Source organism: Gigantopelta aegis, chromosome 8, assembly GCF_016097555.1.
Source record: "Gigantopelta aegis isolate Gae_Host chromosome 8, Gae_host_genome, whole genome shotgun sequence".
Taxonomy (NCBI): domain Eukaryota; kingdom Metazoa; phylum Mollusca; class Gastropoda; order Neomphalida; family Peltospiridae; genus Gigantopelta; species Gigantopelta aegis.
In genome coordinates this window covers 45,281,166-45,303,042 of record NC_054706.1, presented here as the reverse complement: position 1 = coordinate 45,303,042, position 21,877 = coordinate 45,281,166, and the positions used below count along the sequence as shown (strand labels likewise).

The 21,877-nt window shown below is 35.1% G+C and overlaps 1 protein-coding gene across 7 annotated transcripts in view; it reads right to left on the bottom strand.

Annotated features, from left to right (window-relative positions):
- Window positions 1-21,877, bottom strand: part of LOC121378326 (unconventional myosin-XV-like) — a 164,235-nt gene that overhangs the window by 15,979 nt on the left and 126,379 nt on the right. For 4 of the 7 annotated variants that reach the window (XM_041506439.1, XM_041506436.1, XM_041506443.1 and 1 more), the window contains 13 exons: window positions 20,990-21,176; window positions 19,889-20,280; window positions 18,622-18,757; window positions 17,451-17,572; window positions 16,913-17,028; window positions 15,820-15,910; window positions 15,301-15,351; window positions 12,434-12,548; window positions 8,829-8,926; window positions 8,195-8,221; window positions 6,934-7,049; window positions 3,931-4,034; window positions 924-973 (listed from right to left, as the gene is read on the bottom strand). In XM_041506439.1, coding sequence (XP_041362373.1) covers window positions 924-973; window positions 3,931-4,034; window positions 6,934-7,049; window positions 8,195-8,221; window positions 8,829-8,926; window positions 12,434-12,548; window positions 15,301-15,351; window positions 15,820-15,910; window positions 16,913-17,028; window positions 17,451-17,572; window positions 18,622-18,757; window positions 19,889-20,280; window positions 20,990-21,176 — 1,605 coding nt within the window. Of the gene's footprint in view, window positions 1-923; window positions 974-3,930; window positions 4,035-5,378; window positions 5,402-6,933; window positions 7,050-8,194; window positions 8,222-8,828; window positions 8,927-12,433; window positions 12,549-15,300; window positions 15,352-15,819; window positions 15,911-16,912; window positions 17,029-17,450; window positions 17,573-18,621; window positions 18,758-19,888; window positions 20,281-20,989; window positions 21,177-21,877 lie in introns of all 7 variants that reach the window. The other 3 variants (XM_041506441.1, XM_041506442.1, XM_041506440.1) reach the window with 3 other exon arrangements.

The following is a 21,877-nucleotide window of genomic DNA, read 5'->3' as shown; positions in this document are numbered from 1 at the left end:
TACACATATTTTATTGTTATAAACTTACTTGTATATTATTTGTATATTATTTTTATATCATTTTGCTTTTAAAATGAGCTATAATATGGTCTCATAACATGTTTACTTTAAAACATGTTTTAAGACTGTATTTGTGGTTTGCACAGAAGTGAAATGGGTCAGGTCAAAGAAAGAGATGATCAAGCAATGAACTATACACAAGGGTTAGAGTTACAGTGCATTTTATAGCAACCTCACACATGTTATAGAATTAACACTCAAACATTGAGTGATGCCTTTCAGTGGAGTTCAGTATTTGGCATACATATATATTTTATAGCAACCTCACACATGTTATAGCATTAACACTCAAACATTGAGTGATGCCTTTCAGTGGAGTTCAGTATTTGGCATACATATATATTTTATAGCAACCTCACACATGTTATAGCATTAACACTCAAACATTGAGTGATGCCTTTCAGTGGAGTTCAGTATTTGGCATACATATATATTATAACATTTAGCTTATTTTTACTTGCAAATTGAAGACGTTACACCTAAAAATTATTACACTGCAGTGCAAGAGATACCCATGTGATATTTACCGTCTCTTCACATTGTGGAATATGCCTTTTGAGAGGTCATGACATCTGATCAGGTGATCGACTGCGTCACACAGTACAACTTGGCAAAGATGTTCATGTAAAAAAGTGTCTGCATGGTTCTTTCGATTCATATTTTTAAATCGGAATTTTTTTCCTGTCAATTCTTATAATTAATGTTAGCAGTATAATTTAACAAAATATATCTTTTAATAATTTTGTTTAGCCTTGAATATGTTTATAATTTTGTTTATGTAAACTTCATGCAATTTGATAGATGTGTGGTGTAGGAATGCAGAGTTCGTTTATAAGTTTTGTTAGGCAAGTCAAAACACTTACACGGGTCCATTTAATAAGGTCAGCTTGCTCTCGCCAAGACCAGTCTGCACCTGTGTTAAAAAAACACACAAAAAACTGATACATCAGTCACACCCAACAATCTTTGTTGTAGAAAACCCAACAAGCAAAAATCTACAACTCTCTGTCATCCAATAACACTGACATCACACTTGGCCAAGTTAACAAAAACAAGAGTACCTGTGAGGTGCATGATATGCCCATCAGGAGTTTGATGGAAAACCATATCTATATTAAGGAATATGTTACGGGTATGATTCAATTCTAATTGTGTTAAATGTTTGCAATGGGATGGATGAACAGTTTGTTTTGGACCAACCACCATCCAAAGTTGTTCCTACGTGTGAGGTTTGATGGTCCTGTATGCATCTGTATGCAAAATATTATTCGAACAAGGATTTACTAGTATGTGCAGTAGACCATGAAAAGTAGGTCACAGTGACCCGGTAATAGAACATCACACACCACCATCCCAAGTTGTTCTTACATGTGAGGTTTGATGGTCCTGTATGCATCTGTATGCAAGATATGGTATGCAAGGATTTACTGTTATGTGCAGTAGACTGAAAAGTAGGTTACAGTGACCTATAATAGTACACAACACGACACACCACACCACCATTCCAATTTGTTTCTACATGTGAGGTTTGATGGTCCTGTATGCATCTGCATGCAAGATATGGTCTGGATAAGAAAAAGTTAACAGATGAACATACAGATGGACGGATTGACAACACCATACCATAATACGACCCATTGATAAGCGTATAAAAACCCTGATACATCAGTGATACCAAGTACTCCTTGTTTTGGAAAAACCAGCAAGCTAAAATCTACAACTCACTGTCATCCAATAACACTGACATCACGCCATGCCAACTAAAGAAAGAAGCATTAGTTTGTTGTATACCCGTTTGTTGTATACCCTGGCTAATTTGTAAACTGTCATGAATCCTATGTCACTGTTCTCAGCAGCAGATGTCTTCTCACATATTCTAGACCATCTGCTGAAGTTATCACATGTGCATAAAGTGAGAGTACTCAAACACGTACACAACACACACCCCACGCATACACACACAACAACCTCCCCCCCCCCACACACACACAACAAAGAACACACATACACACAAAATACACTCTTTGAAAAAAACTTTATGTAAACATAATATAAAATTCATTAGCTGTACAGTTACAAAATCCCCAACATATAATACACATTCAAAACTACACATATAGTGCAAAATACATTGTATGGATAAACCAATAACTCACTTCTTAACTAAAACCATTTCATGATAATTTATATCTCTACACTATAGTTGTGTGTTCTGTGGCTGTGAAAAGTGCCACGTGCATCTGCATGAATTAATTATGGCTTTATTTTTATATATATATATATATATATATATATATATATATATTCAACTTTGTCTTGTACAGAAAAGGACATTGAATACACATGTACATGCTAATAGTTCTGTTATTTTGTCATACTTTGTGTATATATATATATATATATATATATATATATGTCAAAGTGACATTTATGTTATAAAGTTTTAAAGATTTTAAATTAACAATTGTCTGGTTATTTCCCACATAGCTTCAGTTCGTTTTAACTCGACATTGAGTTTGGTCAGAATGGTGAGTTTGTCCCAACACTAGTGGGTGACAGATTTCGGACAAGTGTGTCTCCTTGCATGCATCTCTAACATGACATATGGCCTAATAGAAGGAGTTTATTTTGTTTAACGACACCACTAGAGCACATTGATTAATTAATCATTGGCTATTGGTGGTCAAACATTTGGTAATTCTGACTTGTAGTCATCAGAGGAAACCCGCTACATTTTTCCTAATGCAGAAAGTGATCTTTTATATGCACTTTCCCACAGACAAGAAAGCACATACCACAGCCTTTGACAAGTTGTGGTGCACTGGTTGGAATGAGAAAAACACAATTAGTTGAATGGATCCATAGAAGTGGTTTGATCCTGCAACACAAGCACCTCAAGGGAGCACTCAACCAACTATGGCCTAATAGTAAGACAATAAAGAACCAACACCAGTGACTAGCCTCCCGAGAGCCATCATGGGTCATCTGGACAAAAAGACTCTGGATTTATGATGAAACCAATGATGGTACCATTGAACACTGGCCTAGAGTTAACATGTTATCTGGGCTGTATCAAATAACCATAGTAATTAGTATTTTGTAAAGTCATTCACCACATACTTATTGGGACCAAGTTGAAGGTTTTTTGCAGTTATAGCTAATGTAAAGAAGTAAACAACAATGGATATATATTTTTTACAGACAACAAACATGCACAAGTGGAAATTGAAAAAAGGAGATATTTGAAAGGCTAGTTAATTAATAGTACAATAGATAGGAATTTATTTATCCTTGTTCAAAGTGGAATCCCAGAGATTTGTATTAATTAGAAATCTGCATGTTATATACATGTACACACATATATCCATGCATGTATACAACATATATATATATATAGAATTCCTGGTAATTAGTAATAGTAAACAAATTATACACTTGGGAATACATGCATTTATATAAACAAATTTGTGTGTGTCCGTTAGCATATGCACATGCATTAATTATAATACAAAATAGCTGGTCCAATTACAGAAAACAAAAATGTTTAAACAGATGGAAGTAATGATCATTATTATTACTTGATGTATACAATAGAACATAGAACAGTGAAACCCTTCAAACCTGGATCCACTGTAAATGACAATTCTCTCAAAACCCAATGTTTTTCAGTCCCTTTGTTAATGATGAGTAAAGAACATGATCTCTTTAAACTGGAAAGCCCTTAAATTAGACAGTTTACTTAGTCCCACAGGTGTTCCGTTTAGAGGGGTTTCACTGTACAGTGTAAGCATTAATGAGCAAGCAGAGTTAATAAACATGTTAATGAGCTGTATTAGACGATGTAATAAATATGTGTGAGACAATGCGCACCATCACCTCGCTGCCTCGACTGATGCAGATTATGCAACTTGGCATTTTCAATTCTCTTAATCGTTCCTCTGATCGAACCATCATCTGTTCGCAACATCTCAAACCTTTAAAGCAAATGGTTACAACATGGACTGGCAGTTAGATAAAAACCGGTGTACAGATACTCACTGATCTGGACGGTGGTAAATAAAACAAAACGTACTTAATATGCAGTATATACGTTACAGTTAATATAGATAATGAAGTAATATGTATATTGTAAGTAATGGATTTTTAAAAAACTTTAGCAGAATACTTTTACTTCACATGCCTTGTTTTTAAAATATTACAGATGGCTAAAGGGGCATTAAAAATAAGATATTTCTCACATCATTAGATGATTAAATTTACACACATCACTTCATTAATATATATGTTAACTGTAAGATATATGTTTTGAAGGTATAAAAATCTGATGATGATAAAAATGGAAAACTAAATATTAAGAAAAGAATGTTTGGTTAGAAATATATATTTTAAAAATAAGTTTTAAACATAATCAGTGACTACATGCACATTACTACAAAACAAATTATGGATAATACTACCTTGGTTTTGTTTCTATTCCACCCCATGAAACAGTTTAGAAAGAAAAAAGAGAAAAAAGTTTGTTTTGTTTAATGACACCACTAGAGCACATTGACTTATTTATCGTCAACTATTGGATGTCAAACATTTGGTAATTTTTCCATATAGTTTTAGACAGGCAAGCTACTACATTTTTCCATTAGTAGCAAGGAATGTTTTATATGTACCATCCCTTAGACAGCCTTTGATATACATGTACCAGTCATGGTTCACTACCTGGAACGAACAATTTCAAAATTATAAATACACATGTATTTTTGGCAAACGGTGCCTCCAAATTCTGTACAAAAAAAAAATGCTTTGTTTAGTATGCCATGAGATATCATCAGATCTTAACACCGCACAAAACATATACATCTCTCTATGTATCTGCATAAGGTACTTTAGGAGCATTAAGTTAACTTCTTTTTCTGCACAGAATCCTTCCATGTTTGCCAAATTATATTCATTTGCCAAACAAATTAAGATTACTAGCAGATATTTTGTAAATAAGTGTTCATTATTCATACTAAAATACAACCGATTAAAAAATGAATATTCTTTCCACACCATTTTGTAATAATAATTTACACTAAAATTATAAAAAATGTTGGTAATTCACTATAAGTTGTTAAGAAAATAGGATTAAAATAAGAAGACTATGTGCAGAAAATGAAAATTAAGAAAACCGCTAATTAAACATGGTGTTCAGGTATAAAAGTGCTTTGTCTGCTAGTGCAGTATACATATTATCACAGTAGCTGCCAGAAGCTGAATATATTTTGGTTACTGCAATGATATATTCTAAACAACAACCATCATGTTCATAACCCAAATGTTACCTGTACCTTTTGTTCTTGTTTGTCTGCAATATTTGCAAAAATATAGTTAAATAAAATCTTAACCATCACATTTCTTTTCATTACGTAGCAAATATTACCAAAAGGATAATAAAATGTAGATTATAACAATGCATTAATTGCAAAAGAGACCAAACATCATTATGTATTAGAGAATGTTCGTGAATTTTCAGTGATTGTAGAATATTTTTTCTAACAGCTTTCTAAAGAAATAATTAGAGTTTCTTTCTGTAATATCTGTATGTCATGTGTGCTGCTGATTGACCTTATTCTTGTGGCAGCTCAAACTGGATTTTACCTCCCAATACATATATACATACATATATAACATTAGTAGGACGTAAAATACTATTTACTAAACAAAAAAATATAAGTAATATATAATTTTAATATTAATTTAGCTGGAACATCAACCATGAAGAAGAATTTTTGGAACAGATCAGAAATCCTAATAGCCAATCATTTAACACCATCCAATATAATATGCTTTGCATATTTTTGTAAATTTGCAAAAATAATATACATATGTATATATTAAAGACAGTTTATCATAATTATTTTTCAAACAAAAATATACAGAAATTATTTTGTTGTCTTTTTTTTTGTAATAAAAATTTAGAAGCTGATTTTATTAAAATATTTACAAATGATTACCATAAAAGTTAAATATGAAGTGATATATTCCAGGCCTGTATTGCACTTATTCATATGTAATTCATTCTCACTTATTTTTGTGTGGATCACGTAAAAATAATATATGACAATAACTGAAAAGAATAGTATTGAACATTTCTAAATGACAATGGCAACTTGTGCAAATAAGAAAAAAAGCATTCAAGGTTGTATTTGTATATTAGTTTAGCCTTAGTAAAAAAAAAAGTATTATTCAAATTTCACATGACAATTTTCAGGGTTCTGCCTATAAATGTACGAGGGTAAGTTAATGGCTCAGTGGGCTGGTAGGTTCTGGGCTTCGATCCCAGTACCTGGCCCCACCCAGGGTAAGTTAATGGCTCAATGATGAGGTGTAACACAAGTACACAGACTTATTGCTCACCAACAACAATAAACCATAGTTCTGGACAGACAGCCCGGATAGCTGAGGTATGTTTCCTGGACAGTATCAAACAGGGCTAGTTTACCACTCGCTAAATTCGCCATTTGCAAATTTTAAGAATGATTGGCAAATTTTATTTTAATTTTGGCGAAAAACATTTGTGTAATAATTGATACTTAGTTCAAAAATAGTTTAGATATTTAGCATTTTTGAGATAATTTGGTGAAATTATCTGATCACCCTGAGCTAGCCCTGGTATGCCTGAATATAAGCATGAAAATGAAGTTAAAACGCAAGAGTGACCAAGCCAAAGTTTGAAATTCTTGGCTTTACTGTGCTGACATACACCATTAAAAATGGTGGTTGGGACCACAAGTGTACCAGTAAGGTCTGACTAAACGCAGATCACAATGGTCAAAACCCTGCACTTTAATAACATGACAGGTGGAATTGTAGTTAGTTTTGAGTAAAATGTTTTACTTGTCAACGCTCTCCCTGAAGTGCAGCATGGCGAACTCCATCATGGAGAACTTGCCGTCAGTGATGTTGGCAGCAGTTCCGTAACTGGTCTCACTCTGGTCATCTCGGTGCCCTTCCTGGAACACAAACAAATTAATCATAGACATTGTGCAAATACTGGCTGTATTACACAGTCTTAGGTAACCTGGTGTTTAACCTTCTGACTACTGCAGGTGAGATATCTCGACACACAGTACACTGTATACAGTGCATTCCCCAATTCATATTTTCTGCCATTTTGCACTTGGCACTCACCGGATATATTATACCAACTGCAAATACATTACTTGACAGTAATGCAGCTTTAGAAAATACCTGGGAATTTTGAATTGAAAAAGTGGTTTTTGGCAAGTGTTTTCGGTTGAAAACAATGACAGCACATCACAGTCATTTTCAGGAATCGATAACTGATTATGACATCTATTATGATAATAAATTTGACCGTTTTACCAACAACAAAAATGACAAAATATTGGGAGATGAATCGTAGTTCGTTTTCCAAAATCATTTTGGTGAGAAAAACACAGTTATTGGGAATAATGGATATAAATACTGGACAGTTGGCCTATATTTTTGAAACCATCTTAGTACTACAAAATCGTAAGACCGTCATAGGTTGTGATGTCACTACAGCACACGCCATCATGACGTCATAGTTTGTAACAATAGTTTTACGATTTCGTATGCAAAGATTGCTTTGAAAATATCGGCCCTGGCTACAAATGCCCTTAAGTAAAAGCAACTTTTTCTTTCGATTTTTTGCCTAATTTTAATCAATAATAACTCATCTAAAATATCACAAAAACCCCACAAAAATAATACTTTATTTTATGTATTTATGAAAAGTTCAAGTGAAAATATGTGAGTAAAAGTTGTAAATTTGAACCCCCTCAACATGAGTTTTGTCAAAAATTAATCCAGTACAGGGTAGTCTAAAGGTTAATACAGATAATATGGTGCTAGTTATTTGCAGTTAATTTAATCCGAGATAATCTGGGTGTTTAAGACTGGTACACTGATGTCATCTGTTATTGTACTACCATTATTAAGATACATCACACAGCTAAGATAACAGGTTTTGATGAATGGTAAAACCGATTCCGAGAAACAAGCATGCAAAAGAAATTGAACTGTAATAAATGAAACATTTTTAAAATTTGTTTTAAAAAAATAGAGAGAAGACATTCAGAACAGCAAATAAACAGGGGAAAAATGCACTTACTCTACTTGGAGGTCTCGCTAAATGCACCTAAAATAAACCAAAAAATATTTTCAACAAAAATCAGAGACTAAAAGTGAACAGATATTAAATGCTATCAAGAAAAATGTCCTTAACAAAACTCATCAACATCACTAGAGCACATTGATTTATTAATCAACGGCTATTGGATGTCCAACATTTGTTTAACGACGCCTCAGCACATTTTCAATGATGACTACTTGACGTCTAACATATGGTTAACTTTGACACTTGTTAGGAAACCTATTGCCACCACAGAGTGTATGCCGGTAAAACTGCAGCAAGGGGTCTTTTATAAGCACTTTCTCAAAGACCGGGACGCAGCCTTTGGAATACTAGTTGTGGGGTGCTGGCTGGGATGGGATCATGGAGAAATCAATATTGTAACACCAGTATTGTAAACCAGTAGCGGATCCGGGAGGGGGAGTCCAGTGGTCCGAACTACCCCCCCCCCCCCCCATTGTAAATCCGAGCATGATGTGTTCAGCTGTAAGAGGTGCGCTGTGTAAAAGGAGAGATGAGTCATCACATTTGAACCCCCACCCCCCTTCAGAAATCCTGCATCTCTGCTTGTAAACGTATCCTATGGAGCAACTTATTATGCTTTTAAGCCAACCTTCATGTCTGTTGTTTCTATTTCGTGCCTTGCCAGTGGTTTCACATACTCAGCTGGAAACAGTCCCACAACGCCATTCAGCAATCCATACAGCCATCCTGAAGACAGAAGATGTACATATAATATCAGGGCTCGAACGTAAGAATTTGTCTCCAATGGCAATTTTTAAAAGAATTGCCATAGGTAAAACAGCCCATCGACAGAAATTTTGAGCCCAGATACGGCAAAAACAAATTAAAGTGACATTTGCAGCAAATAAACATGACTGAAAAGTTACTTTGCTGTATGTAGACATATTTTAAATGTGCAAATGTTAAATATCGGTACCAGGTTTATACATTTTGCCATTGTTGAGGTACTTTACCAACAGCACAAAAGTGATGCTATCTACCTGTGCCAATTTATATCTCAATGATGGCAATTGCTGTCAGTGACATCGTTACGTTCCAGCCCTGCATATATATACTACTACCAGTTCAATCAGGAGATTTAGCTAACGTGTGCACAATAAATAAAACTGTACATTACTGTAATTTGAGAAAAGAAGAATGCAATACAAAGGTAACTTTTAATAGAAGTCGGTGTTAAATAAAAAACCCAAATCATTTCAAATATGAAGGGGAGGAGAGAAACCCTGTAATTATGTTCTTAAAACTGAAAACATATAGAACATTAAAATTTTTATTACAATAGACCTCTTTCACATTCCCATTGCGCATGTGCGCGAAGAGTATCGTCCCTTGCAAAATTGCACGGCATCGAGGCTAGATACAAATTGGGGGGCATGATCGACAGTTGTCATGAGCGTCGTGAGTAGCTTCGTAGGAGCTGTGAATCTCTAGCGACTAACGTACATATTTCGTATAAGATATTAAAATGGCTGCGAAAAACGGTCTACTAAAGTTTACTTCGGAATGGTTTGAGACCAAAAGCAGTGAAACAGTAACTTAGACAGTCTCTGGAACCGTCTGTCAAGGGTATTTTAACAACGTAAATTTAAAAGATTCATACAATAAAATTAACTTTAGTGGAATGTGTTGTTTTACTTTTAACAATTAGAATTATAGTTAAATGTGATGTTTAATTCTCCACATGTATCAGTATTTAAAATTTAATAAAATATGCCTCCCCTTCCCCCTAAAACCCCCAACAAAACCCCCAACTCACATAGACCTTTATCACAGCTCTAGACATCAGAAACCGAGTAAACACGGCTCAAAGTTTGACATCACACGTGAACGCGGAAGTAAAAGTTGACATACTGTTTGCGTTGTTTGTTTTGAAGAATTCAGAAGATGACATCTTCTTCTTTACATGAAGATCAGTTTGAAGTATGTACAATAGTGTTTGGTTACTATTTTGTATTTTGAACATTGGTCGAGATCGTTAGCGATACCATCAGCACTTTGATACACATTTACAAGTACAGGAAGAAGTCCTACATGTATATATCGATATGGTATTCAAGTATCACACGTTTTTATAACATACATGATTATACATAACATAAAGTGCAGCAACCTTTCCAGAGTGGTAGACACATGCAACCCGATACGATCCTAATTTGATGTTTGGTCTAACTTATGAATAGTGTATATAATTTCAGGCCCGTAGCCAGCAGGGGTGGGTGAGGGGTGGGGGGGGGGGGAGGGGGTTTCCCCATATTATATATATATATATATATATATATAGAACCCCTTGCCAAACAATGAGATGACGCCGGTTACACTCGAGAATACACGAACACGAACTTTTGTAGCGAAATATACATTAACAAGTTGCATTATGCATGTAAAATGGCCTGGTCACAGAGCCACGACAAGAAACAGTTTGTTTTCAGTCATACCAATGTATTTATAAAAAAATGATACATGGCATACTTCTCACATCCCACAAACAGGATAGCATACACGACGTCCTTTGATGGATCATTGGTTGGGATGGGAAATAATCAAACGGGCCCACTGAGGAGGGTCGAACTTTCAGCAAATGGAACCTCAGACAGTCATTCTTGTTATGTTATCCCAGTCATTTGGGGACACGGACTTTTATATGTAAAATCGTCCCCCCCCTGGCTACGGGCCTGACATGGTACTTAATATGCTTCAAACATTCAACTGAAGTACCTTATGACTGCGCATAATAAACCCTCATGAGTTTATAATAAAGAGACCATCCTGAGTTTGTAGCTATATTATCAAGCTGTTGGCTAGTCTAATCTGTTATAAATAAAACTTACATCTTTATTAGGTTAAATAATCTTGCTTCGAATTTAAATAGCTGTATATGCAATACAGTTACATTTCTGACCATTTTCAGGTCGGTAACAACCAAGAAGTCCAAGGTGGGGGGGGGGGGGGGGAGGACTATAGCCCCACTTTTATAAACCCAGTTTAAAATATGGCTTTTGCCCTCCCTCCACTACAGATTGTGCCCCTTCCCTCTCCCAACTCCAGATATCATTCCTACGGACCTGATTCTAATGTTTTATACACCATAGCTCAACTTTCATGTGTCATTTAATTTTATTCCAAATACCAAACACAATTTTAAATAACTTGGTGAAAAGAAATCCTGACAAGAATCCTGAATGTATTTATCTGTATTATGCTTTATAAATATTTAAATTATGTTAAATACAATAAATATCTGCATACATACACGCGCGCATACATTAATATTATTTCAGCCCATATCCGATATTTATTGCGTACGAATCCGAACCGATGGTTTGTCGGGCGTTAACAACAAAATATTTTTTATTTCGTGATAAGCAATTATTCACAAATGTCTCCAATAAGTCTTGTTGGATGTCGACAGAATTTTCGGGTTCCCTACTGATAGAATAATTAATCATGGAGATATTCACATTCCTATTGCGTGGCCTCTCATTGTCTATGCCCCCCCAACTTGTCCACAGGTCTATTTTTGCGAGATATTGCGTGAGTTCGTGGTTTGCGTCCTCGAGTTACCCCGCAACGGGCACATGCGCAGTGGAATGTGAAAGAGGTCTATTATTAAAAAAAAATCATTTTTGTTTAACTCTGTCCTTTGCCATGATGGTATTGGTTGAATCTTTGGAATATAATAATCTTACACCCAGTAAGATAAAACATCCCAGGGTCAATCAGTCAACCAGTCGACATATGCTTACATCCACTGAAGGTTCAAGCATATCTGTCCTGGGACACCCTCAGAGTTTCTCCAAGACAGGGGGATGATGAGGATAGTAAGAATAGGGGATTTAAACTTTTATTTAAAAAATAGTTGTCAAAACAAAAACAAAAAAATAAAAGAATAATACATTACAGTAAGTAAATTTAAGTTAAATCCAAAGATGAATTTGTTTGTATTGGGCTTAAATATGAAAAAACCCTATTTGCAGATGGCAGCCAAAGAAACAGAAGAAAAATTACTGTAGTTAAAGAGAGCTCAACTAATAGAAGAAGCCAGTTCAAAAGCACTCAATTAAGACAAAATGCAGGCAGTAGTGACAAGGATCAATCCCTGATAAGACCACACATCAGAAGAGTACTTTACCACTGTGTGATGTCACACTCCATTGAAACACTGCCTACTAACAGACATTCTGAATCCATTCTTACCACTGTCCAAATGCATTTCTGTCTCCACCAGTTTGATGATGTCTCCACGCTGGAAACTCAGCAGTGTCGACTCCCGGGTCACATAGTCCTTGGTCGCTACCACATACTTGTTTCCCTGGAAACACAATTTACTTTCAATTAAGATCATTTTGATAAATATGACAATGTAGCTTAGGAACTGAATTAACATAGAATTTGGTGAACTATGATGAAATAAAAATTCAGACCAAAAGAATGTTTTTTTATTTTACTGCATGCTTTCTTTGGCCTCTGATAATTAAAAATTTGCATATATATTTCACAGGTTATGCAAAAAAAACAATTCAGGATACCCATTTCAATTTATGTAGCCTGGAATGATAATTAAATGGTGTCCTAAATTTAATGCGAAAATGAAAGATGAGTAATGGAAATCTAGACTTGCCAATGCAATGCGTAAATGAAAGACGAGTAATGGAAATCTAGACTTGCCAATGCAATGCGTAAATGAAAGACGAGTAATGGAAATCTAGACTTGCCAATGCAATGAGTAAATGAAAGACGAGTAATGGAAATCTAGACTTGCCAATGCAATGCGTAAATGAAAGACGAGTAATGGAAATCTAGACTTGCCAATGCAATGCGTAAATGAAAGACGAGTAATGGAAATCTAGACTTGCCAATACAATGAGTAAATGAAAGACGAGTAATGGAAATCTAGACTTGCCAATGCAATGAGTAAATGAAAGACGGGTAATGGAAATCTAGACTTGCCAATGCAATGCGTAAATGAAAGACGAGTAATGGAAATCTAGACTTGCCAATGCAATGCGTAAATGAAAGACGAGTAATGGAAATCTAGACTTGCCAATGCAATGAGTAAATGAAAGACGAGTAATGGAAATCTAGACTTGCCAATGCAATGCGTAAATGAAAGACGAGTAATGGAAATCTAGACTTGCCAATGCAATGCATAAATGAAAGACGAGTAATGGAAATCTAGACTTGCCAATGCAATGCATAAATGAAAGACGAGTAATGGAAATCTAGACTTGCCAATGCAATGCGCAAATGAAAGACGAGTAATGGAAATCTAGACTTGCCAATGCAATGCGTAAATGAAAGACGAGTAATGGAAATCTAGACTTGCCAATGCAATGAGTAAATGAAAGACGAGTAATGGAAATCTAGACTTGCCAATGCAATGAGTAAATGAAAGATGAGTAATGGAAATCTAGACTTGCCAATGCAATGCGCAAATGAAAACATTTTCTTCACAATTTTTAGTCTAGCTCTTGGTGAGCAAACAATTTCAGGAAATTATCTGTGTAACCTCAAAAATTGCAGAAATCCTTAGTGGGTTTTTTTCTAATAAAATGTCTATCAGTACAAGAAAGCATTAACCAAATTGAAATAAAATTTTACCAACTACTTTTTCAAAGTTCGCAATTGACAAAGTGGTAGAGCTAACCATGGGTCTGTTTCTGTTGGTTTTTATTTTTATGTCACTTCTGTCATGTGAGGACAAAAACATATTATATGTAATCTTGACCATCTGACCTCAACAGTGAATGATGATAACCTTTTGAGGATGCCTGACAATTATTTAAATAATAAAATCTGGTGACAACATTTTAGAGTAAAGCTAAATATGGCATTCCAGTGAACAGCAATACTAAATGTTTTTTAGATTAAAACTATGATTGAAAAAACCCAACAGGAGGTTTACTGAGAATTGCGTCCCTTTTTGGACCCCTCAAAGGAAAGAGTGGTGATATTTTAAACACTAGGTGTCAAACTTGGTGTGTGGTTGGTTTTGGGGGTTTTGGCCATTTCTTTTTAGTAGAATGATGTCTCTTCACCTCAGGTCTCACTACACAGATGTCATCTGCCATTGAAACCCATGTTAAACTGCCCAACTTCAAGCGAAGATTGCCCATAGAACGGGTTCTCGTTGGCACTAACAACATACACCATTGCGAACATACTTTATATAAGCATTTATATTCACTCCAAAATTGTGAACATTTCTGTCTCAGTTTTTTGCTATATGACCGCAACTGGCTGTAGTACCGGTCTGAACAGGTGGTTCATTAACTGATTCACTCCGGCTGTCACTTGTGCTATATACCCATGTCCCAAAAGGTCGATGCACAATATTACAAAATAACATGGGCAAAATACAGCCAGAAGGCTTACCATTAAACATCCATATTGTTTTAATTCTTCACCATTTCCTAGAAATGAATATGTGAACCATAACATGTGCCACAATTAGGAACTATAGTGGACCGTGATGAATGAACTCTCACCCGGAAGTGATCTGTGTAGTGAGACCTCAGGTAAAAAAAGTTAATCATTGTTTTTTCCAGTTTAATTGCTGCTTAGGCTAATGTATGGCATGTTTGGCAATGTAAAAACAATGGTAGTGAAAAACATCAATGGAATCCAATTATTTTTTCAACTAAAGAAAAAAAAGGTGACCCTTAATACACTTGGGCCATGCTCATTTCAACATTTTAACTTGAGATTCCCGACTTCAGTAAACGTGTTATTAGCATGGGGCCTGGTCATCCTCACATAATATAAAGGTGTGGATCCTGGGAGCAGGTGTTGGGAGTGTCCCAAAGTCCAGGATTTAACAGATCAATACAGTGAATGTATTTCTTTGTGTGTGTGTGTGTGTGTGTGTGTGTGTGTGGTGTATGCGTGTGTGTGTATGCGTGTGTGTGCATGTTCATGTGTGTGTGTAATAATTTGAGTTAGCTGGATGCTTCTGGGGAAGATTATGGTGTATGGTAGTATAATGTGGAGCACTGTAGTAGGTGCTTTTTTTGTTGCAGGATGCAACTCCTGTTTAGAAATTAACTATCTACCCCTGAACTTACTTTTTCACTTTCTGAACAGAATTTATCAACCATGTCTTTCAACTGTCGAGCCTGAAATTAAATAGATATATTTTCAAGTATATAAGAAGAAAATATATTATTATTAACTATTTTTAATAGAAAGTAAACACAACTCAGTCTGAGTAGTGATTTTATTCTTTGGTGAGAGAGTTCTCATTTGAACAAGACTACCTCAGCTTGAGTAGAATATTTGTTGTTACAAAGATTTGAAGTATTATTTGATGTTTAGCACACACTGAACAAATTCTTGGTTATTCATTTAAGGTGTTAGGAATGTAAACGTGGATATAATCATGAACATAAGTAAAAAAAAAAAGACCCCCCCCCAAAAAAAACAAAAACAAACAAGTGTAAGATAGAGGGAAACTGATAATTATATTTACTATACACACACATGGAGTGTAAAATAAGAGGAAAACTGATAATTAATTATATAAATTATACATAGATGTGGAGTGTAAAATAGAAGGAACTGATCATTCTATTTACTATACATACATGTGGAGTGTAGAAGATGAGAGACTTGGTTTTCAGGTGTAGTTCAATCACTGTACTCGTCAACATACTGCAGGTTACAACATCAACAAATCTGGAAACAATATAAATATTTGAAGGCTGGAATCAATAAAACAACAACAAACAAAAACAATCACCATTTCAAGACCTCAACACAGGGGACAGTTGTCATAAAAAAAGAAGGAAAATGGGCCCTTTTTCTCCAGTTGGAGAAGACCCTGATTTGTTTATGCAGCACTTCCTCTGGGATACTACTAATCACTTGAAATTGCTTCTCTAAGTATATACAGCATTTACTATTCTTTTGGCAAAGCCTGTATTTACACTGATACCATATAGATTATCTTTACCAATAAAGAGCAGGGGATCTTTTATATACATGTTCCAATAGACAGGCAATAAATACCACAGCCTTTGATGTACCAGTCGTGGTGCACTGGTTCTAAATAGCTCAAGGTGATTCGATTTGCTTATTTTTTCCAATATAAAATTTACTTATTTTCTTTAAGGAAAGAATTAACCTTGATTAGTGTTTTCTTGGCCATGGTTGTGCCTGTATAATACATGTACATTCTAATTTTAACCATTTACTGTCTAACTGCACACAATAGGGTGGAAGGTTTGTCACTGAAGCAGATCAGAGGTAGTGGGTATTAGGAAAATGACTAAAGAAATCTGTCTTCAGGGATTCAGAATTCCAGGTCACTAGTTTCAGTATGTGTATTTCATTTGTAAATATAATATTTAAAGTCCACATCTTTTTACTGGCTGCAAGTAATAATTATCCCATACCTAACTTGAATTTTGGTGGGTTTTAAAAAAAAGCAATAATAAAAAAAAAACATTTTCCTTTTCCTGAATACTTCACTTAGACCTCTGACCTATGACACTCCCCACTTTTCCCATTAACTGGTCTGAACATCCCAAAAGAAAACATTATTTTCTGTTTCTCAGAATTTCCCTCTATAAAGGGTAAAATCCCCAACAATCTTTTATCTACACATATAAAATTGCTTTACCATTTAAATATACACGTGTAAGTAATATAAGACCATAATGATAAATATATTATTACCGTATTTCTTCTATTACAGACAGGAAATCATCCACAATACTCTTTTCTCTTGCGATCATTCGGAGACCAGTGTGGTTAACACCGAAATATTTAACCACTGCATACTGGCCATTGGACTGGAAAAAACAACATCAACATTAAATATTTGTTGAAGTCACTGAGTTAGTTTTCAACCTATGCACCTTCTCTGTTGCACATAAAATGTATTTTCAGCTGCCATAAACACCAGGATGACCAGAAACACTGGATTTAACAAAATAAATACATTTAAGTAAAAAGGTTGAAAGTATTGTAGAACGGTAAAAGAACCCCTGTAGTATGCACAACTATTTTTACTACATGTATGTAATAACTACTCTTTAACATATATTTTTCAAAACTATCATATGGATCTACTATATATTTATGTGTTATAAAGAATCACAACTGTTTTTGTGTAAGATTCCAGTTGTGAGAAGTTAACTATATGTGAAATTCTACAGTAAAAATAAACTATATATTTATAGATAAAAAGTATATCCTAGGTTTAAGAGCATACCGCAACAGGGAAAAGTCTGCAAAAATATGTCGGCCATTCTTTAGCTGTGTCCACAATGATTCTCTTCACTTTGGTGTTAATGTCTTGAACCAAGAAGTTGTCTCTGTTGACACCATAGCCCTCTGCAGAAGAAACGGGTATTCTAAGCATGCTGCTAAAACAATATGGGACAAATTTACGAAGCCTGTTTTTCTTAAATGTATGTGTATAAGCATAGTAAATGTATGTAGTTACACACGTGTAAGACATAAACAGGTGTTTAAGCATTGTAAATGCATGTAGTTACACACGTGTAAGACATAAACAGGTGTTTAAGCATTGTAAATGCATGTAGTTACACACGTGTAAGACATAAACAGGTGTTTAAGCATGTAGTTACACGTGTGTAAGTCATAAACAGGTGTTTAAGCATTGTAAATGCATGTAGTTACACACGTGTAAGACATAAACAGGTGTTTAAGCATTGTAAATGCATGTAGTTACACACGTGTAAGACATAAACAGGTGTTTAAGCATGTAGTTACACATGTGTAAGTCATAAACAGGTGTTTAAGCATTGTAAATGCATGTAGTTACACACGTGTAAGACATAAACAGGTGTTTAAGCATTGTAAATGCATGTAGTTACACACGTGTAAGACATAAACAGGTGTTTAAGCATGTAGTTACACGTGTGTAAGTCATAAACAGGTGTTTAAGCATTGTAAATGCATGTAGTTACACATGTGTAAGACATAAACAGGTGTTTAAGCATTGTAAATGCATGTAGTTACACACGTGTAAGACATAAACAGGCTTGGTAATTCGGTCCTACATCTCCTCTACCAGACCCAACAAATTTTCCTATCTCCTAAGTTCAAAGGCCATAACTGTGAAAAATGGAAAAATCACCATAAAAGTCAAACTTGGTCTGTGACAGTACGTGATAAAGCAACATGTATGCACAAAATATCAGTTCAGTATATTGAGGCGTTGTGGGAAAAAAAGTATAGAAAACAAATTTTCATATCTCCTAAGTTCAAGGGCTATAACTTTGAAAAATGGGTAAAATCGCCATAAAAGTCAAACTTGATTTGTAACAGTACAAGTCTCCAAGTATATGTTTCATTTTAGCATTACGTATGTCCATTTAAGCAAGCACATGGTAAGTAACAATAGGTGTTATTCTTGCCTAGTGTTCCCCTCATTTTGGTGCGTTCTTCCTTGCTGATCCGGATGCAGCCAATGTTGTGGACGTCCTGGACGATCTGGCAGTAGATGAGATGAAGAGCCAGAGGTTTCTCCAGCTTCTCAGCAGGCCAGAAAACCTGGAACGAAAAACAAATCAGAAACAATCATGTAAAGAAAAATAGGCATACATGTGTACTTGTCAATTCTATCAAGAAACCACTAGTATGTTTCATTAACACCCCCTGTTGATATCTAATTACTCTTCAAGCATGCTGTTTTGGAATGAATGAATGAACAACACACCAGCATGAAAAATATATTGGTTATTGGGCATCAAAGTTAAAAACAAAGGATCAATATCAAAATTATATTATATTAAAATTAAGTATATTTAAAATTCTAACAAAAATCATTATCTTTCATGAGAAATTTAAACATTAATTCTGGGTGGAATGCTGCTTTGGTTATACACATGTATTTCTAATGCACCAATTGCAATCACAGAAATGATTACCGTTATTATTAATACTATGTTCCAAATTGATGAAAGGAAATCTTTAAGCAGGCATTGAAATAAGAATGGTGTTTGTAACACACGTACAGAAAATACACGAAACACAAAACGTGGGCCTAGTAATCTATAAATTATGATATATTTTCATTTTCATTATTATTACCATAAAGTCCCTTCACAAACACACCGACACTTTGTTATTCATTCACATCACTGTTTTAACTCTACTGATACTTGTATGAACATATTATATTTGAATGATACACAACCATCAAAATTTAGGTGGGACTGTTTTTGTTTAATAGGATTTTTATCAAGAATGAAGTACTGTTTTTGACTTTCTTGGCATACACAGATATGGTAACAGCCTATTAACATGAACAACTGTTTTTGACTTATGTCAATGCTTAATTCTGTGTATACTTTCAGAAGCATATAATAGTAAAATGTGAACAAAATATGTGTGCCAATGGCTACACACCTAAATTTATCGTAAATTTAAGTGTTTAATGTGAACAAAATATAATGTGTGCTCATGACTAAACACCTAAATTTATTGTAAATTCAGTGTTAAATGTGAACAAAACATAATGTGTGCCCATGACTAAACACCTAAATTTATTGTAAATTCAGTGTTAAATGTGGACTAAACATGTGTCCATGGCTAAACACCTAATTTTTCATAAATTTAATTTTAAACGTGACTAAAATACAAAGTCACACATTTTGCAAATTCTGCCATATTTCTGCTCACCTCCTTTCTGATCTGTAGAACCCACGGCACCTTGTGATAAACCAGGAAGTTGGTCTTGTTCTGTGGATACAGCTCTGTGATTGCCTTCTCGAAAGCGGCAAAATCTATCTGGGGCTTTGTTTGTTTGACTGGCACAGGATCTGGCTCAATACGTGAGGCATAGATACCCGACTCGCCGAGTCTTGACCGAACTTGGGGCTCCGGTTTATCTGGTTCAATACGATTCGTATACACCTCCTGCTGTATGGTATCAGGCTCAATCTTTCTGTTGTATTTGCCAGACTCGCGTAATTCTGAGCTCTTGATCTCTTTGTTTTTCTGAGTTATTGTGGTTTGTGTTTCAATGACTGCAAATTTCTTCGGTGGTGGTCGGTTTGGCAATGGTGGAGGGTCTGTAAATGCAGGCCGGTATATATATATATATATATATATACATATACACACACAGTAAAGTACACATGCTTAGAACGAACTATTGCATAGAACGAACTGATTGTAAATTCCTGTTTTATCTCCCTATATATATTAATGACCAACTGGTGAACTGTAAAAAAGAGGAAATCTAGCGGGGTCCCGGAAATTCTTGAAATCCTAGGTTAAAATCTGTGCCATATGACACATTTTGGTGGAACGGTCGATTAAAATGCGAGGAAACGCAATGTTCCATGAGAGGAAAACAGCTATATATATATATATATAAATAAAAATCTAAATATTTTTTAAATGTATGATGACGATTGTGAATCACCACCACTACATGGTAAATGCTGTACACCAGATTCTACATAAAACTTTTTTCTCTATCCCACATGTACTGAACTCCAATGACAACACCCAATCTTCAGTTGTTATTGCTATCGCAACTGTGATATTACTATAAGACACACTAATCCTAACTCTTGTATATAATTTTTGTTTTTATTTATTGCCTAGCAGAATACATCCAGTTATACGAAGTCAGTTATATGTTTTATTATTTGTTCTAATATCCTTTTCACAACTACAAATCTAATTGGTGCATTTTCTATTGAGTCAGTAAATTTATATTTTCAAAACTGTTTTAGCTACATCTTAAAAGTATATCAGTAAAATACTGCAAACCTTGTTCTATCCGAGTGGAATATTCCGGCGACTGCGCTCTCTTCAATGTGTCCGTGGTCTGCTGTGCCGTCTCCACGGATGTCTGAGATTTCGCACTTCCTCCTCCCAGCTTCATCTCCAGCAGACGCAAAGTATTGATGTGGTCAGCTGATTCAACCAGAGATTTGGTTCTTCGCATCTGTAGGCCCTGATAGAACACAAGACATGTTGTCGACATTAAAAATATACTGGGTACAGAATCTACCAGAGACTTGGTTCTTCGCATCTGTAGGCCCTGATAGAACACAAGACATGTTGTCGACATTAAAAACATACTGGATACAGAATCTACCAGAGACTTGGTTCTTCGCATCTGTAGTTCCTGATAGAACACAAGACATGTTGTCAACATTAAAAATATACTGGGTACAGAATCTACCAGAGACTTGGTTCGCGGCATCTGTAGGCCCTGATAGAACACAAGACATGTTGTCGACATTAAAAATATACTGGGTACAGAATCTACCAGACACTTGGTTCTTCGCATCTGTAGGCCCTGATAGAACACAAGACATGTTGTCGACATTAAAAACGTACTGGGTACAGAATCTACCAGAGACTTGGTTCTTCGCATCTGTAGTTCCTGATAGAACACAAGACATGTTGTCAACATTAAAAATGTACTGGGTACAGAATCTACCAGAGACTTGGTTCGCGGCATCTGTAGGCCCTGATAGAACACAAGACATGTTGTCGACATAAAAAATATACTGGGTACAGAATCTACCAGAGACTTGGTTCTTCGCATCTGTAGGCCCTGATAGAACACAAGACATGTTGTCGACATTAAAAATGTACTGGGTACAGAATCTACCAGAGACTTGGTTCTTCGCATCTGTAGGCCCTGAT